Source organism: Aulonocara stuartgranti, assembly GCF_965226115.1.
Source record: "Aulonocara stuartgranti genome assembly, chromosome: 17".
Taxonomy (NCBI): domain Eukaryota; kingdom Metazoa; phylum Chordata; class Actinopteri; order Cichliformes; family Cichlidae; genus Aulonocara; species Aulonocara stuartgranti.
In genome coordinates, this window is record NC_138953.1 from 27,620,870 (window position 1) to 27,637,401 (window position 16,532).

General features: G+C 38.0%; 2 protein-coding genes across 3 annotated transcripts; both read right to left on the reverse strand.

Annotated features, from left to right (window-relative positions):
• Window positions 1–568: 568 nt before the first annotated feature.
• kera (keratocan) lies at window positions 569–6,029 on the reverse strand. 2 transcript variants are annotated; one of them, XM_082511373.1, is made up of 3 exons: window positions 5,857–6,029; window positions 1,658–2,532; window positions 569–1,519 (listed from the first exon to the last, which is right to left on the reverse strand). In XM_082511373.1, the coding sequence occupies exons 1-3, from the start codon at window positions 5,865–5,867 to the stop codon at window positions 1,350–1,352; spliced, it is 1,056 nt and encodes a 351-aa protein (XP_082367499.1). In that variant the 5' UTR covers window positions 5,868–6,029; the 3' UTR covers window positions 569–1,349. The 2 variants fall into 2 exon arrangements, with proteins under 2 accessions (XP_082367499.1, XP_082367500.1); XM_082511374.1 differs by lacking the exon at window positions 5,857–6,029 and adding an exon at window positions 3,539–3,643.
• Window positions 6,030–11,101: 5,072 nt separating this feature from the next.
• lum (lumican) lies at window positions 11,102–16,011 on the reverse strand. The gene is made up of 3 exons (XM_082509578.1): window positions 15,879–16,011; window positions 14,125–15,003; window positions 11,102–12,582 (listed from the first exon to the last, which is right to left on the reverse strand). Exons 2-3 carry the CDS (start codon window positions 14,996–14,998, stop codon window positions 12,428–12,430), a joined length of 1,029 nt encoding a protein of 342 aa, XP_082365704.1. The 5' UTR covers window positions 14,999–15,003; window positions 15,879–16,011; the 3' UTR covers window positions 11,102–12,427.
• Window positions 16,012–16,532: the final 521 nt, after the last annotated feature.

A 16,532-nucleotide genomic window follows, 5' to 3' on the forward strand; every position in this document is an offset into this window, starting at 1 on the left:
CAAACTGCAAAATCTATAACTATATTTTTGCAAATAGCACATCAGTATCTGACATTGGACGTGGCTCCTCTGAAGGTTATAAATACTAATCAAAGTTCCTAAACTGTTTGTTTAACAAAGTATAATGATTCCTAAGGTTGGTTCTTTTATTATTTTTACTCATTGATCACAAGTCCCTTGAATTATTTTATGTTTTAATCACCACATGCACTACCCAAGTAAAATATGTTTGGCCTAAATGTGGCTCACATCTGCAATTTTCTAATGGCCACAGTCCTTGACGGATAGTGCTGACTATTGAGTCTCTTTTCAACAACAAGTCCACCTTATATGGGTTGCATGTCAAATGTGTTGTGACAGCTGGGTCATGTCTGGCCCACACAACATACACAACATTTGCTAGTCCTGTGGGACAAATGTTTCTGTTATCTGGGTTGATAATATAATACATGTTTACTTTATCTGTGCATGAAAACCCTTGCACGGATATATTATTATTACTGTTTCAGTGTTATAGTGATCCAAAGTGTTTGATATATTATGTTAAACGGAACACCAGGATACAAAGTTGTTCTTAGAAGTTTTATTTAAATTGAAGACAATTCAAATGACATCTTATCTCAAATTATTCAGAAAAAGAAATGGCCATAATTAAAAAGTGTCTTGGTATTTTTTTTTTATAAAAACAGTTCTCACATTGTTGTGTGCAAAACATTAAGGACTGTTGGCCAGGAATATTCACAGGATTTCACTTTTATTCCCCCAGTATTAAATAAAAATAAATTACCTACAGTAAATATGCAAATTTCTAGAATAGAGTAATTTTCGGAAGAAAATCAAGACCACACACCTATAAGAACACAAGACCAGTTATTTGGCTTCAAGCCCAAAGATATAAAGTAGTCATAGAAAAAAAAAATAAAAGTTGTATTTTGATTTTGCATTTAGAAGCTTTAGCTTCTGTTCAATATCGCATAATGACAATTAGTCTCCAAGCTTTTTACATGCCATAAATACATATTGTCCTCCTATTCATGTACAGTTACATTTTGGTTCAGAAGTATTCATGCAGCTGTTTACACCTGCATAAGGCACAGCTAGCGGTCAATAGCCACAATTAAAGCTTCTAACCCATCAGTAGTGTCTTTTAGATCTTATTCAGACTTAACTAAAAAAGCTGTTTCCAAGACACAACAATACAATAAGTTCATGCCAACTAATGTCAGATACTTTACAAACATGCAAATATGTATGGCTTCACAATTCTTATTTACCAAATCAACTTCAAGGTCAAGTCATCATTTGTGGAAAATAAGAATTGGCCTAAGAAACAATGTTCGTTTTTCTGTTTAGATGACAATAGACCTAAGGAGACGGAAACACATGATGACATCTCTGGGAATTGGTGGTTGAATTTCATTGCCGTCCAGTCGGAGGTAGCGGAGTCGAGGAGCACTTTCATTAAGTGAATCGCCCAGATCTTCGACAGACACGGGACAGACACCTGAGCCGCTTACAGCTGTAAATTAAAAAAAAAGGGAGTTAATGTAATAAGAATGGATAGATTCCAAATGAAAAATTCTAAAGAACTTTCCTTTAAGTAATTCCAGCTTAAATTGATTTCTGATTAAGCAGAAAATAATACACCTAGGCTTACTTTTGATCTTGTTGTGGTCAAGGTGAAGATGCTCAAGGCCTGAGGGAATGAGAGGAACATCAGTCAGCTGGTTGTGGGACAGCTGCAAGTCCAAAATGCTGGAGATGTTAAACACATTTTTGGGGACTCCACTGCTGGCAAGCTTGTTGTGGTTGAGCCTCAGAAATGCCACTTTTGGCAAACCTTTGAAGTAGCCAGCTGGGATCTTCTCAATGTTGTTGCCATCAAGGAAAAGCTGGGTGGTAGAAGGTGGTAGCCCAAGAGGCATGGTACTCAGCTGGTTCTTGGCTAGATTGATCTGTACCAGGTTGTTCAAACCCTTTAGGCTGACTTCAGTCACAGCGTCATCCATCAGCTTGTTACCCTGGAGGTCCAGAAGAGTAAGTTTATCCAGGCCGACGAAGACACCTGCAGGGATCTTGGAGATTCGATTGCGAGACAGACGTAAATGCTCCAGGCTGGCTGGGAGTTGTGATGGCACTGAAGACAAGAGGTTATCGTCCATGTACAGGTGCACCAGGTGAGTCATTGCACTGAGGACACCTTCTTCCACGCCTTCACTAGTGATTTTATTGCGGTTAAGGTTCAGCCAACGCAGCTGGGTGGCATTCTGCAAGGCATCTGTTGACAGCACTTCAATCATATTGCTCTGCAGATACAGGTACCATGTGTATGGAGGGATTTTAGGGATATTCTTCAAGTTTTTATTGTCACAGTAAACAGCACGAGGGAAGTTCGTTGGGCAGCGACACTCTTTAGGGCAGGCTTGAATCTGGGCAATATGTTCCTCGTAAGTTATGTCCTGGCTGACAGTTAGCCCAATCAGGCACCAGATGCTGAGAAGCTTCAGTAGAAGTTCCATTTTGCTGCTCAGCCTGCGTTAGAAATGTTTAAAAAAGAAGAGAGTATTACAGTCAGGAAGCCCTACAGACAAATGTCTTTCCTTTAAAAAATGTTGAGCAGTTATTCCACACTGCCTTAAGAATGCAGTAACTTCTGACCCCCTTTACTAGCAACGGTCTTTGTAAGATGTCTAATAACAGGTAGAATATATAAATCATGGCTATCATCAAATACATTTGGATTAGTGTACTAAGTGTTTGAAATAAATCCCAAATTAGTCCCCACCACCTACTCCATCATTAATTCATTTATGAAGGCAAGCAGCCAGCTGAGAAGTAGTCCACTCATCTGGGGGTTTACTTGCCTTCCAATTAAGTCTCAAAACACCGGAAGCAAATCCAGGTCAACTTTAATTGTATTAGGTCAGTCTAGAAGCTCTCCCACGTGTCAATGCATGCCAGCTTCAGTCTGCATATCTGATGCAGTGATGCATGCAGATAAAAACATATTCAACTAAACATGCAAATGGTGCTAACCCCTGACAGGCGTAAAGGAAGATTAAAGGTGTGATGTTGCAGAAAAGCAATAGATTGAAAGCTCTGCAAGTAAGAAGTAAAAAATAAATGAAAACAAGAACAAACAAAAATCCAAAGTCAGCTTTGCCATCTTCTATCCACTCATCTTCTAAGCCACAACTTGATTCCTCTCAGCTACCATCTGGTGCTTGTTTAAATTCTTGATGCACTCCATGTTTGTCTGGAACTCATTTCGGGTTGCTTTCCATAGATGGCCACACTTCAAAGACAAAGGCGGATAACCTCTGCTCGGAGATGTGCCCCTCATTTTTCACTGTAGAAAAGCCAAAGCTTTGTCAATTAGCTTTGGAGTAGAATACTTAGTGCATTGGCAGCAATGTAATTCATGCTTTTATAAAGTTTAAACCCAGTTACTAAAGCTGCAAGATTAACAACTAACAACCATCAACCCTATAATTCAGACAGTATACATGTCTTTGCCTTGCAGTCCAGTCTATCTTACCTTTAGCCCGTAAAGTTTCCTTTTGTGGAGTCCTATCAAGTGTGGTCTCAAATGATGAGGATGGCTTTTACGTCCCTCTATTTGTACTGCTGGCTTTTTCATTCATGGTGTGCAAGCCTGTCACTCAGGATGACGTTAAAGCTTCTCTTGGCCAGCTAGAGTCTCCCAGGATCAATGGTCATAATCCTTAATAGATGTGTACTGTCCTAAGCCTTTTCAGTACCTGAGCCATGGCACACTTAGAATGCAAATATACCTGTCCTTAGTTTGCTGACTTCCACATGTAAAACCATTGCTGGTATAATTGATTTAATGCCACTTTAAGAGTCCTTAATCAACCTTTTGTGCTAATTTTATTCATTGGTTGTCCACTATGTGAATGCAGTTAGTGGGATAAACAAAAAGTACACACACATACAGCTCAGTATATTTGTCATGTACAGATGATCATCTCCACCTCCATATCAATGTTTAAAATAAGTACAGAAAGTCAAGAGTTGTCAACCCTGTCTGCACAGATGGCAGAAAAAAAGAATGTGGGAGGGAATTGCTTGGGGATATAAATCTCAGTTTAACTTATTCTGAATAATTCAAGTAGTATAAGACTTCAAGGAAATATAATGCTCCTTTATTAAGATAGAAATATCCATAGTTTAATCAAAAATACTGGGATGGAACAGAGCATTATCTAAAAAACCTGCAGGAATCGGACAATACTTTGAAATTACCATAGAGAAGGAGCAAAAGGTGATACTCATAGAAAATGCCACAATCCAGTTGAATTTTAAAACATGAGGATTTTCCTGAGCAAATTTGACATTATTAAGAGGGGAGGCACGTTTTTCTGCATTACTGCTAAAGCATCAAGCACAAAGCTGACGCACTCTGCTTAAGTACAAAACCTTGCCGGAAGACATGAGAGGTTATGGGAGGGAAGTCATGCTTAAGCTGAGGAGATTCTACTGCAGGCTGGCCTTGCAAAATGTTTTGCTGAAGCTCGCTTACATCAGAATTGGTGACCTTTCAACATGCGAGCATAAGACTGTGCTCAATTCTGGCAGTGACGGCAGAGCCTCGAATACAACAGGATAATCCCAGCTCACTTGTGAGGATAGGAGCAACTCTCATCCATGATCAGCCATGCAAACCCATTAGAGCTCCAATGTGCACCTGTGCACAGTGATTATTCCTTAACGCATGTTTGTGATCCTCTACGATCAGTTAAACAGCCAGACATTTGTCCCAAGCACATTCGGAGGAATTATGCATAAAAGACAAGTTGCTATCTAGAATAGCTGAAAGGGCACACATTTCAGTGCCTTAGCAGTGCCTTTACTGGGTTAGCCAAAAAGCGGCTCCTTTACTTGTGATAAAAGACATATAATGGCATGTTGAGCTGTCCAATTTGTCCAATTCGATGCATTTCTATCAGACTACTGTGTTTGCACACACTGCAGACACTGAAATTGATTTACTTGCAACACAGTCTGTTAATGTTGTACTCTAAATATGCTTTCCCTGTGCTACTTTACTATGGCCAATGAGCAACATGGGGATAAAGTCAATTTGATTCATTCATTTTACACACGAATGTGCTATTTTACAGGATCCCCCAAAGAGAGAGAAGCTAAACACATTAAGGTCTCAGAAATGCTCTCTGTATTAAAAGGTTAAGAGATCGTCTATTGTTATTTTGTTTTTAGTTTTTAATGAGTCATGGCTTCATAGATCTGCAAAGTGGAAACTGTATTTACTAAAAACAAATGTTGGGTAATATCTGCCTGACAGACTAAGGGGCTTCCTGCCAGGGGCTTTGTGTCAGAGCCAGCTATGTTAATTACACAATGGCTTTTATTTGCAATGTATGAGTTTTGCATGATTATTTCCATTTGTTGAAATCCTCTTCATGACTTTGAAATATTTGGAAGAGTTGGCATGACTTTCTGTGTCCACAAAGGACAAAAAAAATGTTTTTATGGGTAATTGTTACGTGAAAAAAAAACAGGTTTGGCAGTAAATGCGACTTTCCAAGATGTTTATTTGGAAACTTCAAAAGTACCACAGTTGTTTCTTTGCGGTTCAGTCCTTTCTAGGTGTGAGTGTGTTAGTAAAACGGCTTTAAATTGGTTTAAAAAGTGCCCAGCTCAATCATGATCATAAGAAGAGATAATAAGTGTAGGTTTTTAAATAGAGGTTAGTAAAGTGAAGCCATATCAAAGATAAAGAGCAATCTCATCAGAAATCTGCAAATTCTCTGAACTCTTTCCACTACTCTCTCAAACAGACTCATTGTAAATGAAAGCCAAAATCATCTTTACCTGCTTTTCATTCGACCAGGTGAGTTTTGGTTCTTGTGCTCCTCCAATGATTAGCTTTGATGATTGTCTGCAGTCTCAGTGGTCTGAAGCAAAAGCCCAGCCTAGCCCTGTTTCTTGTATTGTTATTCTTTTGATTTCCCCCAAGGCTGCACCTTGGTCACCGGTGCAACCGAGAAGATGGAGCGTGTGTTGTTGGTGGGAGGACGATTGTGTGCGAGCTGGGATGTCCCTTCAGAAGTCTGTGTTGCCTACTTTTTGCCAGCCCAGCATTTTTTTTCTGCATCTTTTTGTCTTCCCCCCATTTTTTTCCTTTTTTTATAGAACATGAAGTCATGCTTGAACGATTGACAGTTAAGCTGATGTCACCCCACCTTTAAATGGATGTTTTGCTCTTTACTCATAACTCTGGGGGATGGACACATGATTAGTTATGGCTCATTTCAGCTCAAATGCCTTGGGGTACATTTTCTAGGGTGCAAGGTGAGGTTAGATGGTACTTTACACCCAGCTTTTCACAGAAAGTCTTGTTTTTGTTTCTCCTACATTGCTCATACAATCAGATACAAGCACATACACATTTTTTCTGTATTATTATAGGATATTATAGGGTATTATAGGATATTTACTATAAAGTACCTTGATGCAACTGTTGGCACTATCTACAAAAATAACATAATTACACTCAGCAATTTTACTCACCTAGATTGTACTGGAGAAGATTTTACACTGTTTCACTGCAAAAACAACTGCAGAAGACAAAGATTTTCCTTGTGTCTCAAACCGCAATTAAAGTTAACCACTCAAAGTAGAAAGACATTGCAGGGAAAACTGTTATTTTAGTAAATGTGACATGATACACATCAATTTATTGTTCTAATGCAAGCATTTGTATATTTTTCACTGTGATGTTGGCAAATATTTATCCATGGGTATCCAAACCAAGCATGAAGACTTAAATCAAACAAAAGGTGTGCACATTTCAACTCACTTTGTTCTTGCAGTTCTAGCTGGGCTTCTTTTTTTTTTTTTTGCAATACTAGGCTTTCCATGAAAAGGTATGCTACTTTGTTCTATTTATTCCTATTAAATGGCAAAAAGTGAAAAAAAATAAAATAAACCTTTTTAAGAGAACTATAGTGTGTAAGCTTAGTGGAAATTACAAAAACTGGGGTGATTGTTGATTGACACAGTTTATGAGTAAAAATAGCGATAAACAAAAAGAACAGCTGGAGGCAGTCTGGATTGAAGGATGATCTATGAAACTGGGTTGCCAGGCTACAACAGCTGATTATACTTTCACCTGCCATCCCAAGCAGGAAGATATTAGGCTTAAGGTTTTATAAAAGACTTTATTGTCTAGACATAGGCAGCAGGAGCTCTACCTAAGATTTAAATAGGGGCGGCACAGGAGGAAAAGGAGGAAATTGTCCTACACTTGGAATATGATTGTATAAAAACATTAGAGATGTGAAAAAGCTGTTAAAGTAAACATGTTACATTTTGTAATGGTGGTAGCGGTGAGGCAACAGCTAACTCTTTTACCTCCAGACTTGTATCAGGTTTACCTGAGCAAAAATAGCTAAAACAGACTGGATGACATTGGGAAGTGGTGTATTTCCAGCACCCAACGACAGACAGATAACTTTTCATAATTGGGTCAAACTGACGTTTACAGCAGGATTGAATTATAAGAGCCTAGCATGAGTCAAATGGGACATCTGGAATCAGTTTACATAATAGCTATAAGTGCCACGTATAATCAACTAACCTACTCTCTTTAAATGGTGTCTGATCTAATAAGAAAACCTAGACCAATGCACCAAGAAAGACGTTGTTCCAGCGCATATGGTGCTTATCAGCCAGGATTAGCAGTGTTGTTACAGTTCGTGTAAAGCTTTGCAAAGGCGCTGGTGATCCTGTGTAAGTTGTAATAAGTGAATTTTAAGTACATACCTAGAGTCAGTATGCGTGTTACTAATTTATTATGCACATTGATAATGAGGTGTGTGCATTAAATACATTATAGATGAGAGAGTTAATCACTGTGAAATTATCTACAGCTGCTTAAGACTCAAGCAAGGCTCAAAATAAAATAAAAAACCAGCCAAACCTCAGGCTTAATCTAAGTCTGACAACATGTTCAGAATGATATTTGGCAGCTGTAATAGTTGCCATGTTAATGATCTCATATGAGCAGAATGTGCAGTTAGAATGAAGTGGAATCAAATATTAGTTAATTTTGTAGATGCAAACCTAAAATCTGACTAAATTCTGATTATTACCCAAAACGGTTAAATTGATGTATTTAAATTATTATTCACGTAGGTGTTGTTTGCAAAAAAAAATATGGCTGTAAACTGTATATGTTCTCAGATAAAATGAGATGAGATGGCCGCCCCTCCCTGAGCCTGGTTCTGCCGGAGGTTTCTTCCTGTTAAAAGGGAGTTTTTCCTTCCCACTGTTGCTAAAGTGCTTGTTCATAGGGGCTCATATGATTGTTGGGTTTTTCTTTGTATGTATTATTGTAGGATTTACCTTACAATAGAATAGAACGCCTTGAGGCGACTGTTTTTGTGATTTGGTGCTATATAACTAAAATTGAATTGAATTGAAAAAAATGTCATATTTTGTACATGTTGAAACTTCTGCTGTGTTGAGGCTTGCAGAGATTTATAAACAATCTTTTTTAATTTCTAAAACAGGAACAGATAATGAAAATTGGGCATTTTAGCCTCTGACAAGACTCTTCTGAGGATAATTTTTCTGGTGATATAGGCACCTTTTGGTCCTTTTAAGATCTGCAGTTTAACCTCATGGTGAGAAGAATATACAAACACAATATGCAATTAAGTAATTGAGGAATTAAGGTTACATTTTTATTAAAGCGACCGTTTGAATTAGATACAAAGTAAATATGTTAATAAGTGTACTTTGTAGCTGTGTCTTTGACGCCTTGAAAACATCTCATATATTCATGCGAAAAAGAAGGACTTTACAGGCACACCCTTACTGCTTCCTTGGAAATTAAGATGGTAAGTAGCAGCTAATCAAATGCATTTGATTAATTAAAAGTGTGACCACCTAAATGACAATAGAGGCTTTGTCAGTTTGATGGTATGGAGCATTGAATTGTGTTAATATAATGCCACAACCTCACAGTACTGGGCATCTAGCAAATTCACCCCAAGGTCAGACCATGTAGAACCTAAAAAACTGCAAAAAAACCCCAAGAGCTATACTTCAGATTCTACAGGCTTCAGTTAGCAAAATGTTAAAGTTCATGACAGCACAAGGAAAAAGACTGAATGAGTATGTTTGGAAGGGTCACCAGAAAAAAAAGAGACTATTTTCTCTAAAAAGAACATGGCAGCACAGCTTGGGTTTGCAAAGTTGAATCTGAACAAACCACAAGGCCTCTGAAACAATGTCTTTTGGACACACCAGACCAGAGTGGACACGTTTGCTCTATGCCTGACAAAAACCAAACACAGGATATCAGCACAACAATATCAGGGATGAAGGTGGAGGGGTGATGATTTGGACTTGTTCAACAGCCACAGTACCTGGTCACCTTGCAGTCATTGCTCCTCTGTATACCGAAGTATACAGTCAAATGTGCAAGAGCTCAATTTAGGCCAAAACTGTGTCATGCAACACGACAATGATACAAAGCAGAGCAGAAAATGCACAACCTAATGGCTGAAAAAGAAAATAATCAAGGTGTTGCAATGGCCCAGTTGAATTCCGGACCTCAGTATGATTGAAATGTTGTGGTGGGACCATGAGAGAACTGTGCATGCCAACAAACCTCTATGCATAAACAAATGCCCACAAACCAATGAACTGAAGCCACATTGTAAAGAGAGCGGGCTAAAATTCCGCCACGACAAATGCGAGAGACTGATAGTCTTAGAGACGAGGATTGCTCCAAGTCTTTGCTACTAAAGGTGGTACTACAAGCTACTGAATCATGGGTTGGACTTATTTTTCACAGGACTGAATAAAGTCCAGTTTTTATCACATGACTGTATATGTAATCTCATATTTAATAATGATACATTTTCTTGTGAAGGAAAAGAAAGCATACAACTTTCCAAACACATCTACTTTATATTAACATTCAGTCAGCATGTTTAAATGGATTGTACCTCTCTGGAAAGGAATGTGTGGGTTTTATGTTTTTTTCCTCCTTCATACCATTAATCCCACATTTCTCAGACTCTGAGTCACTGTTAGTCTGAAAGCACATCATTCTTAAGATGAACATAAAACGTGATGCCTATTTTGTTCTCTACAGTTTCTTTGCAGAGGGTATGTAATCATAATAATAACAATAATAATCATGTTTATCACAGTTGACAGGAAAATAGAAAGTTAAAAATAGACCTTACTGAACAGTGAGATAAGTAAGAGTGGTGAGTCCTCCCTTTTTGTTTTGAAGGACCACAAGGAACCTTTACTGTAAAAACAATAATTTTGAAATCTTCAGCCACTTGTGGTTTCTATTTGAGACAGCTGGGAGGGTAGATTTACAGCAAAAATTATTTCCACTTAAGCTTATATCAAGCAAAACCCTGCAACCCCTGCCTACCTCGTGGACCAGCACAGCTGTTTTGCATAGCTGAATAGAAATATACACGATAGGTTGACTGTGCAGCTCCTTTAAATTAATGGCTAGAGAGAAACCTGCTGAAACAAGATGACGTTGAAGCCCACTATGCACTGTGCTTTGAAAAAGGTTGAATGTAAATAGTATGTTTAAAGAACACTAGCAGGCCTCAGAGAATAAATAAAGAATCTTCTGACTATAATAGAAATCTTATAAGATGTTATTTAAGGGTCTATTTCATTAGTCGTTCTTCTTCCACTCATTTTGCAGTTCCATAACTCAATAGTGGTCATGTACTTACTTATAAAGATTCCTATAAAACTCACACATTTTTTACAAGTGTTACAAAATTGAAATTTAGACTAGCCTGCCAATAGGCGTGAATGTGGGTATGAATGATTATCTGTCTTCCTGTATTAGCTCTGCAACAAACTGGCAACCAGTTCATGTACTCCCCTTTTGCCCTTGCTTCTGGGACACACCCCCAGCATTTCTAGGAAATAAGTCCCAAATACAGGATGTCAGATTAGTTAACTCAATTCTTTACATTTACACTAAGTAAGACTTGTAAGTTATTTATAGGCTTACATATAGGCAGGCTTACCAATGATATCATGAAAATATGTTCAAACATAGTTCGTTCAACTGTGTTTAATTTTCTTACAGTGAATCCATGAACAGTTACTGAGTCAAAGGTGTCAAAAGAAGTCATGAAAAAAAGAAAGAAAATACTAGACAGATGTAGTAACCTAATAAAATAGACACACCATTCGATCAACATGAAATTGGTGCCATTTTGATGTAATGCTGGTAAGAAACATTTATCAGTATTAAACACCAACAACAACATAGTAATGAAAGCACCTTAACTGCAAAAGCTGTAGTTTATTCAAAGAGTGGCACCAAAGGGTGCATGCAAGTAAAGAAAATGTTGTATACAAATTAGTAATGTGAATGACAGCAAATAGTTAGGCTTTAGTTAGTATACAGAAACAATCTAATCTCGAGATTACATCATTCTAACATCACAAGGTACAACTAAACAGAGAAACATATCAGCTTTAATAGTAATTTATTCTGAACAGAATTCTAATCCTTTGAAGAACTAGTTAATTATTAGGAGAAAACAGACATTTCTTAGTCAATTATCGTTTATTCAGTAAAAAAAACCCAAAACAAAAGTCAGTCATTGGGACTTCATAAAAATTTGTTTCAAACCAGTTTAAAGTATGCAGTATATAAAGGCAGACACGTTCACAACACTGATATATTCCCTAAAACCGCTATGATGAAAACACGACTGCAACGTAGCTGCTATTATACACCCACCCACCCCCATTTTCTTCTTACTCTACACATTAAATCCAAGTATGCAGTCCTTATGTGCTGGTCCTTTGCACAGCAATGGATTATTATTAATAATAAAATCCCCCTGATTATATTATACATGCTAGACACTGAAACATACAAGACAAGGAAAAAGAGAACACTAGGGCTGAATTAAGACATTGGAAAACTCTCGGTATTATTATATTGTGTCTTTATTCAGTGTGCTCAAAAACAAGTTTGGAATGTTTAAAGTGTGTGTTATAACCAAAGCATAATAGTTATTCATCTCATGGAGTTTTCGGTTATTTTTAGATTGTGTGCATTTCAATTTTTTTAAACTTCGTGATTTAGTATTGGTTGGTATGTAGAAATATTGACAATGAGTCATTTGGAATATTTGTTTAATGCCTGTTGAATTTATTGATCTGATTGCACGTGCATGCCTTCTTTTGTATCACACATTGGCTAAGCTACAGATTTGTTCTAAAGCTTGGCCAATGTTTCCCAGATTATCTAGTACCTATGTCGGACATGCAAAGGCATGGCAGTACTACGAAAGACGTATTATTAGGACATGTGAATCCAGAAGGTTATGGGCTGAGCTTTGTCATGATGATAGAGAAGAGCCGGTCCTTATTCGAACATGATATCTGAGGCTTGGCGCAGGCAGTTGACAGCGTCAGCTGGCATGCTGCTGTGAGTGACGTTGTTTCCATCGAGACGCAGATGCTTCAGACGTGAATAGTTCAGAGGTCCCATGTGCTTGCAGAAACTTGACAGGTCAAACTCTACAAATGATAAAAAGTGGAGATCGTTATAGCTGCCAGTAGGGATTTTTTTAATATATTTTTTTTACATTTTCAACCCCTTAACCTGGTAAAGAGAATGACAAAAGTGCCTTGGAGGTGTGCCAAATTACCATTCCTTCAACTGCTCTGGTTGCAGCTGCATTGAAGTCTTTGAGAAAAGGACCCTTCATTTTCCTCAATTGCTTTTTCCCCTCATCATAGGGGGAATTTTCTTTTTCTTAATTATGGCTATATCGCGAGAAAAATGGATGATAAAGCAGAGAATGCATTGGGGTATGGCGACGTTTTAACTGACATGTTGCTGATATGTGCATTAACTGCCCTTGCTTTGTCGCTCAGATCCACCCCTTAATTTGAGTTATAAGATACTTAAAAAACAGTGTAATGCTGTTCAGTTTTTATGTTAAGTACATTTAAGCTTTTTTTTTTAGGTAGTTAAAGTTGGCATCCCAAAATATATCACTAACAAGCTAGTGCTAGCCTTAGCATGTTAGCCCCAAACTTGGCTATGTCAGTTTTTAAAAAGCCAAAGTGATATGACTAAAAACGAGAGTTTCAAGACTTCAGAACTGTCAATAACTAATCAGAGATGCCATAGTCGCTATGTCCATCCTTTACATGCCTGCAGTCTATAGTTTAAAAGAACCTTGATGAACATTTGCATTACAATGCTTGTTTGCACATGCTGTAGAGTTGGAATTGTGCATTTGCAATCACACTGCTGCTTCTACTAAGAATCACACTTTTAATAATAATGATGATGATAATAATAATAATAATAATAATAATAATAAGGTTAAATATCAATGGCTTTAAATATAAAGTGAAATAAAAACAAAACAAAACATTACCTTGTGTTACCAATGTAAACTTCTCCATTTCTTCTCCATTTCAGGTCACATAAATATACACAGTTTAACCCTTCTTTTCATGTAAAAGCACTCATGCTGTAGCCAGCATCCTACTTAATGTCATTTTGTTTTACACAATGTTTTTGTTTTCAGATTTCAGCTGAAAATAAGTTATTTATATTTACAGTTTAAATTGGTTAGTTAGTTTAAATTACTCCCTTCCTCCTGATCTAATAATATGGATGTTTAGCATAGCTGGGTGTCACATGACTGGCACAGAGAACTGGACATGCTAGCCTGTTAATCTTTCATCTGGTTAGAAAACATTTAAAAAGGATCGTTTGGAAAGTTCTGAACTTTGTATCAATTACTCTGCTTTTGGAAAATGGTAATGCCAATACCCATGAACAAACTAAATGGCTTCAACCTAGAACCTCTCTCTGGTTTTACATTTGATAAGCCACGCCCACATTTAAGCTATCCAGTCATGCGTGTATAATTGGCACAAAACTGGCCTAACTAACCAATTAACCTTGGCCGTATTATTTTCACATGTTTAGATATTTCATTGAGAACACAGGAACTCGAACTTTGATGCTGTTCTAAAAAAACTTTAACAAAAAAGGCAAAACATTTAGAATCCTGTGATGTTAAAATGCTGATCACTCACTGTTGATTTCATTTGCCTGAAGGTAGAGTTGCTCCAACTGCTCGTTGATCTCAGGGATAGACTGCAGTTTGTTGAAAGAGAGGTCAAGCTCCAGCAGTGATGTCACATTGAACACTCCAGCAGGGATCCCTGAGTCCACCAGCTTGTTGTGTGAGACTCTCAAGTACTGAAGTGAGGGCAGCTTGTTCAGGTATCCTGCTCCAATACTTTCAATGACATTGTAGTCAGCATAGAGCATTACCAGTGAACTGGGAACACCAGCTGGGAGCTTCTTCAGCTTGTTGTGGCTTACATCCAGTGACAGCAGCTTCTTTAGCCCTTTGAAAGCCCCTGAAATGGCTTCAGAGGTTAGGTCATTGTGCTGAAGGTGAATGGAGGTCAAATTCTCCTTGTCAGTCAAGAGTCCAGAAGGAAATTTGGACAGCTTGTTGTTCATAATTCTCAGCTCCTCAAGGGACTTTGAGGGAGGAATGGCTGGCTCTGTAAGGTTGTTGAAGCTGATGAACAACTTCTCCAGGCCTGAGAGTTTGTCAATTGTGCCCTTTGCTATTTTAGCATTAGTGATCTGGTTATTGTCAAGTATCAGCCAGCGCAGTGTGTCAGTAACATTATCAAACACTCCTGCCTTGATCTCCTCAATCAGATTGTTCTGGAGGTACAGGTACTTGATCCCTGTTGGAACTATGGGAACAAATTTGAGCTTGCGGCTGTCACAATACATGGCGCTGGGGAAATTGAATGGGCAATCGCACTCTTGATTGCAGTTGGGCGATGATGGCCCCATCACTGGATTAGGTTGGTAATCATAGTCATAATACTGGCAGAGGGACAGTGTGACCAGCACAGCCAAGATGGGTACACGCAGAGGCAACATGGTGTCTGCAGATCCAATAGACAGAAAGAAAGGGGAGGTAGGAAATAAGATCAAAATGTTATTATTGAAAATCTGAATATATAAAAAGGAATAAAAAAAAGTAAGAATAAAATGTAAACTTTGAAGTTGAAAATTTGTTAGGATAACTCTTCACCCACCCAAGAGAATGCCACACCCACTCCCCAGTGTATTAAAGCATATTATATGATCAGTCAAGGAAGACATTACTAATTTGGAGAGCACTGAGCCCTAGATTATTTTAATAATCTGTTTGAATCACATCATTATAGCTGCAGCACAAGCCAAACTGCATGATAGAGGTTTTTTAAAACATGAATTGAAGCAGCAACATAATGTGGATGTTCCAAGAATACACAAAAGCCGATGTAAATGCTTCGAAGGCACGCTTTACGTTTTCAACATTTAAAAATACATGCTTTCTGGCTACATAATTAATGACTCTAACACATATAAAAACAAAAATCTATATTCGTTCAGAATCATGGCTTTTCATACTCAAGTCTGCAGACAAAGGAAAACCAGAATAATTGAATCCAGACCCATGAAAAATGCAGACACTGGATCCAAGAGCAGAAGATTATTTTCCAAAGTCTAAAGTCACCAAAGTCTGTCACACAGTCTTTAAAATGCATTGCAGACATATGTAAACAAGTAACAAACTAAGGCTCACACACCCAAATGCAAATGATCAAACTCCTACTTCTACTCATTAATTGTTAGTGCACATGTATTTTTTTCCTTCTCTGCTGCAGCACCAGCCAGTGCCCTAAAGCCTTGTAGTAACACTTGGTAATCCCAGAAATATGGAAGAATACTCAAACAGGAAATCACAAATCCATGCCCTCAGTCGCAAGCTTACCTGTGCTTCTCTCTCAGTGTGCGTGTGGGGTGGAGGGCCAGTAGGTAAGAAGAGTTTGGTGTTCAAAAACTGGAAGTCTCTGGAGAAAAACACAGAGAGAAAGAAGGAGAGGGGGAGGAGAGAGAGGGGTAGATGGAGAGACACAGAGAGGGAATAGGAAGGGGAGGAGAGGAGACGAGGGGACGAGGGGGGGTTGATAGGAGGCTTCTTCAAATAACTGGAGTCCAGGCATCAGATAAATTGAAGATGTCATCAAAATGAATTTCTGAAAGAGCATCATCCAAAAAGTTTTGTAAACTAACCAAGAGCAGGTGCATCAAGTAACAGAAATATTGCACCATGTACGACGAAAATAAAAGTAGTTTTCCCTTTTTATTGTTACCTGTCACTATTACAGTCAAACCATGTCATTGCATTTGTTCACACTGGAAAAAACAAACTTTAATTTTAGTAGGTTGTGCGTGGAAATTTTCAAAGGGCAGGAGAAGCTAGGTCTGGAAAAATGTGAAAACAATCTCTGGCAGACCCGTAACGCAGACACTGGTCATGAAAAAGAATATATTCAGCTGTTCTCCTCGAGCTGTGAATCAGGCTTTGGAAAATTTGACCAAGAAGATAAAAACAGCCAGAACAGACTTACATAACACTTGACGT

Bases quoted from the DNA above. Each gene is read 5' to 3' on its own strand.
- kera (XM_082511373.1), bottom strand. The intron at 1,520-1,657 runs GTAAGCCTAGGT...TTTAATTTACAG, and splicing joins TGACCACAACAAGATCAAAA to CTGTAAGCGGCTCAGGTGTC.
- lum (XM_082509578.1), bottom strand. From the start codon at position 14,998: ATGTTGCCTCTGCGTGTACCCATCTTGGCTGTGCTGGTCACACTGTCC. The intron at 12,583-14,124 runs GTGAGTGATCAG...TATCATTTGTAG, and splicing joins TCAGGCAAATGAAATCAACA to AGTTTGACCTGTCAAGTTTC.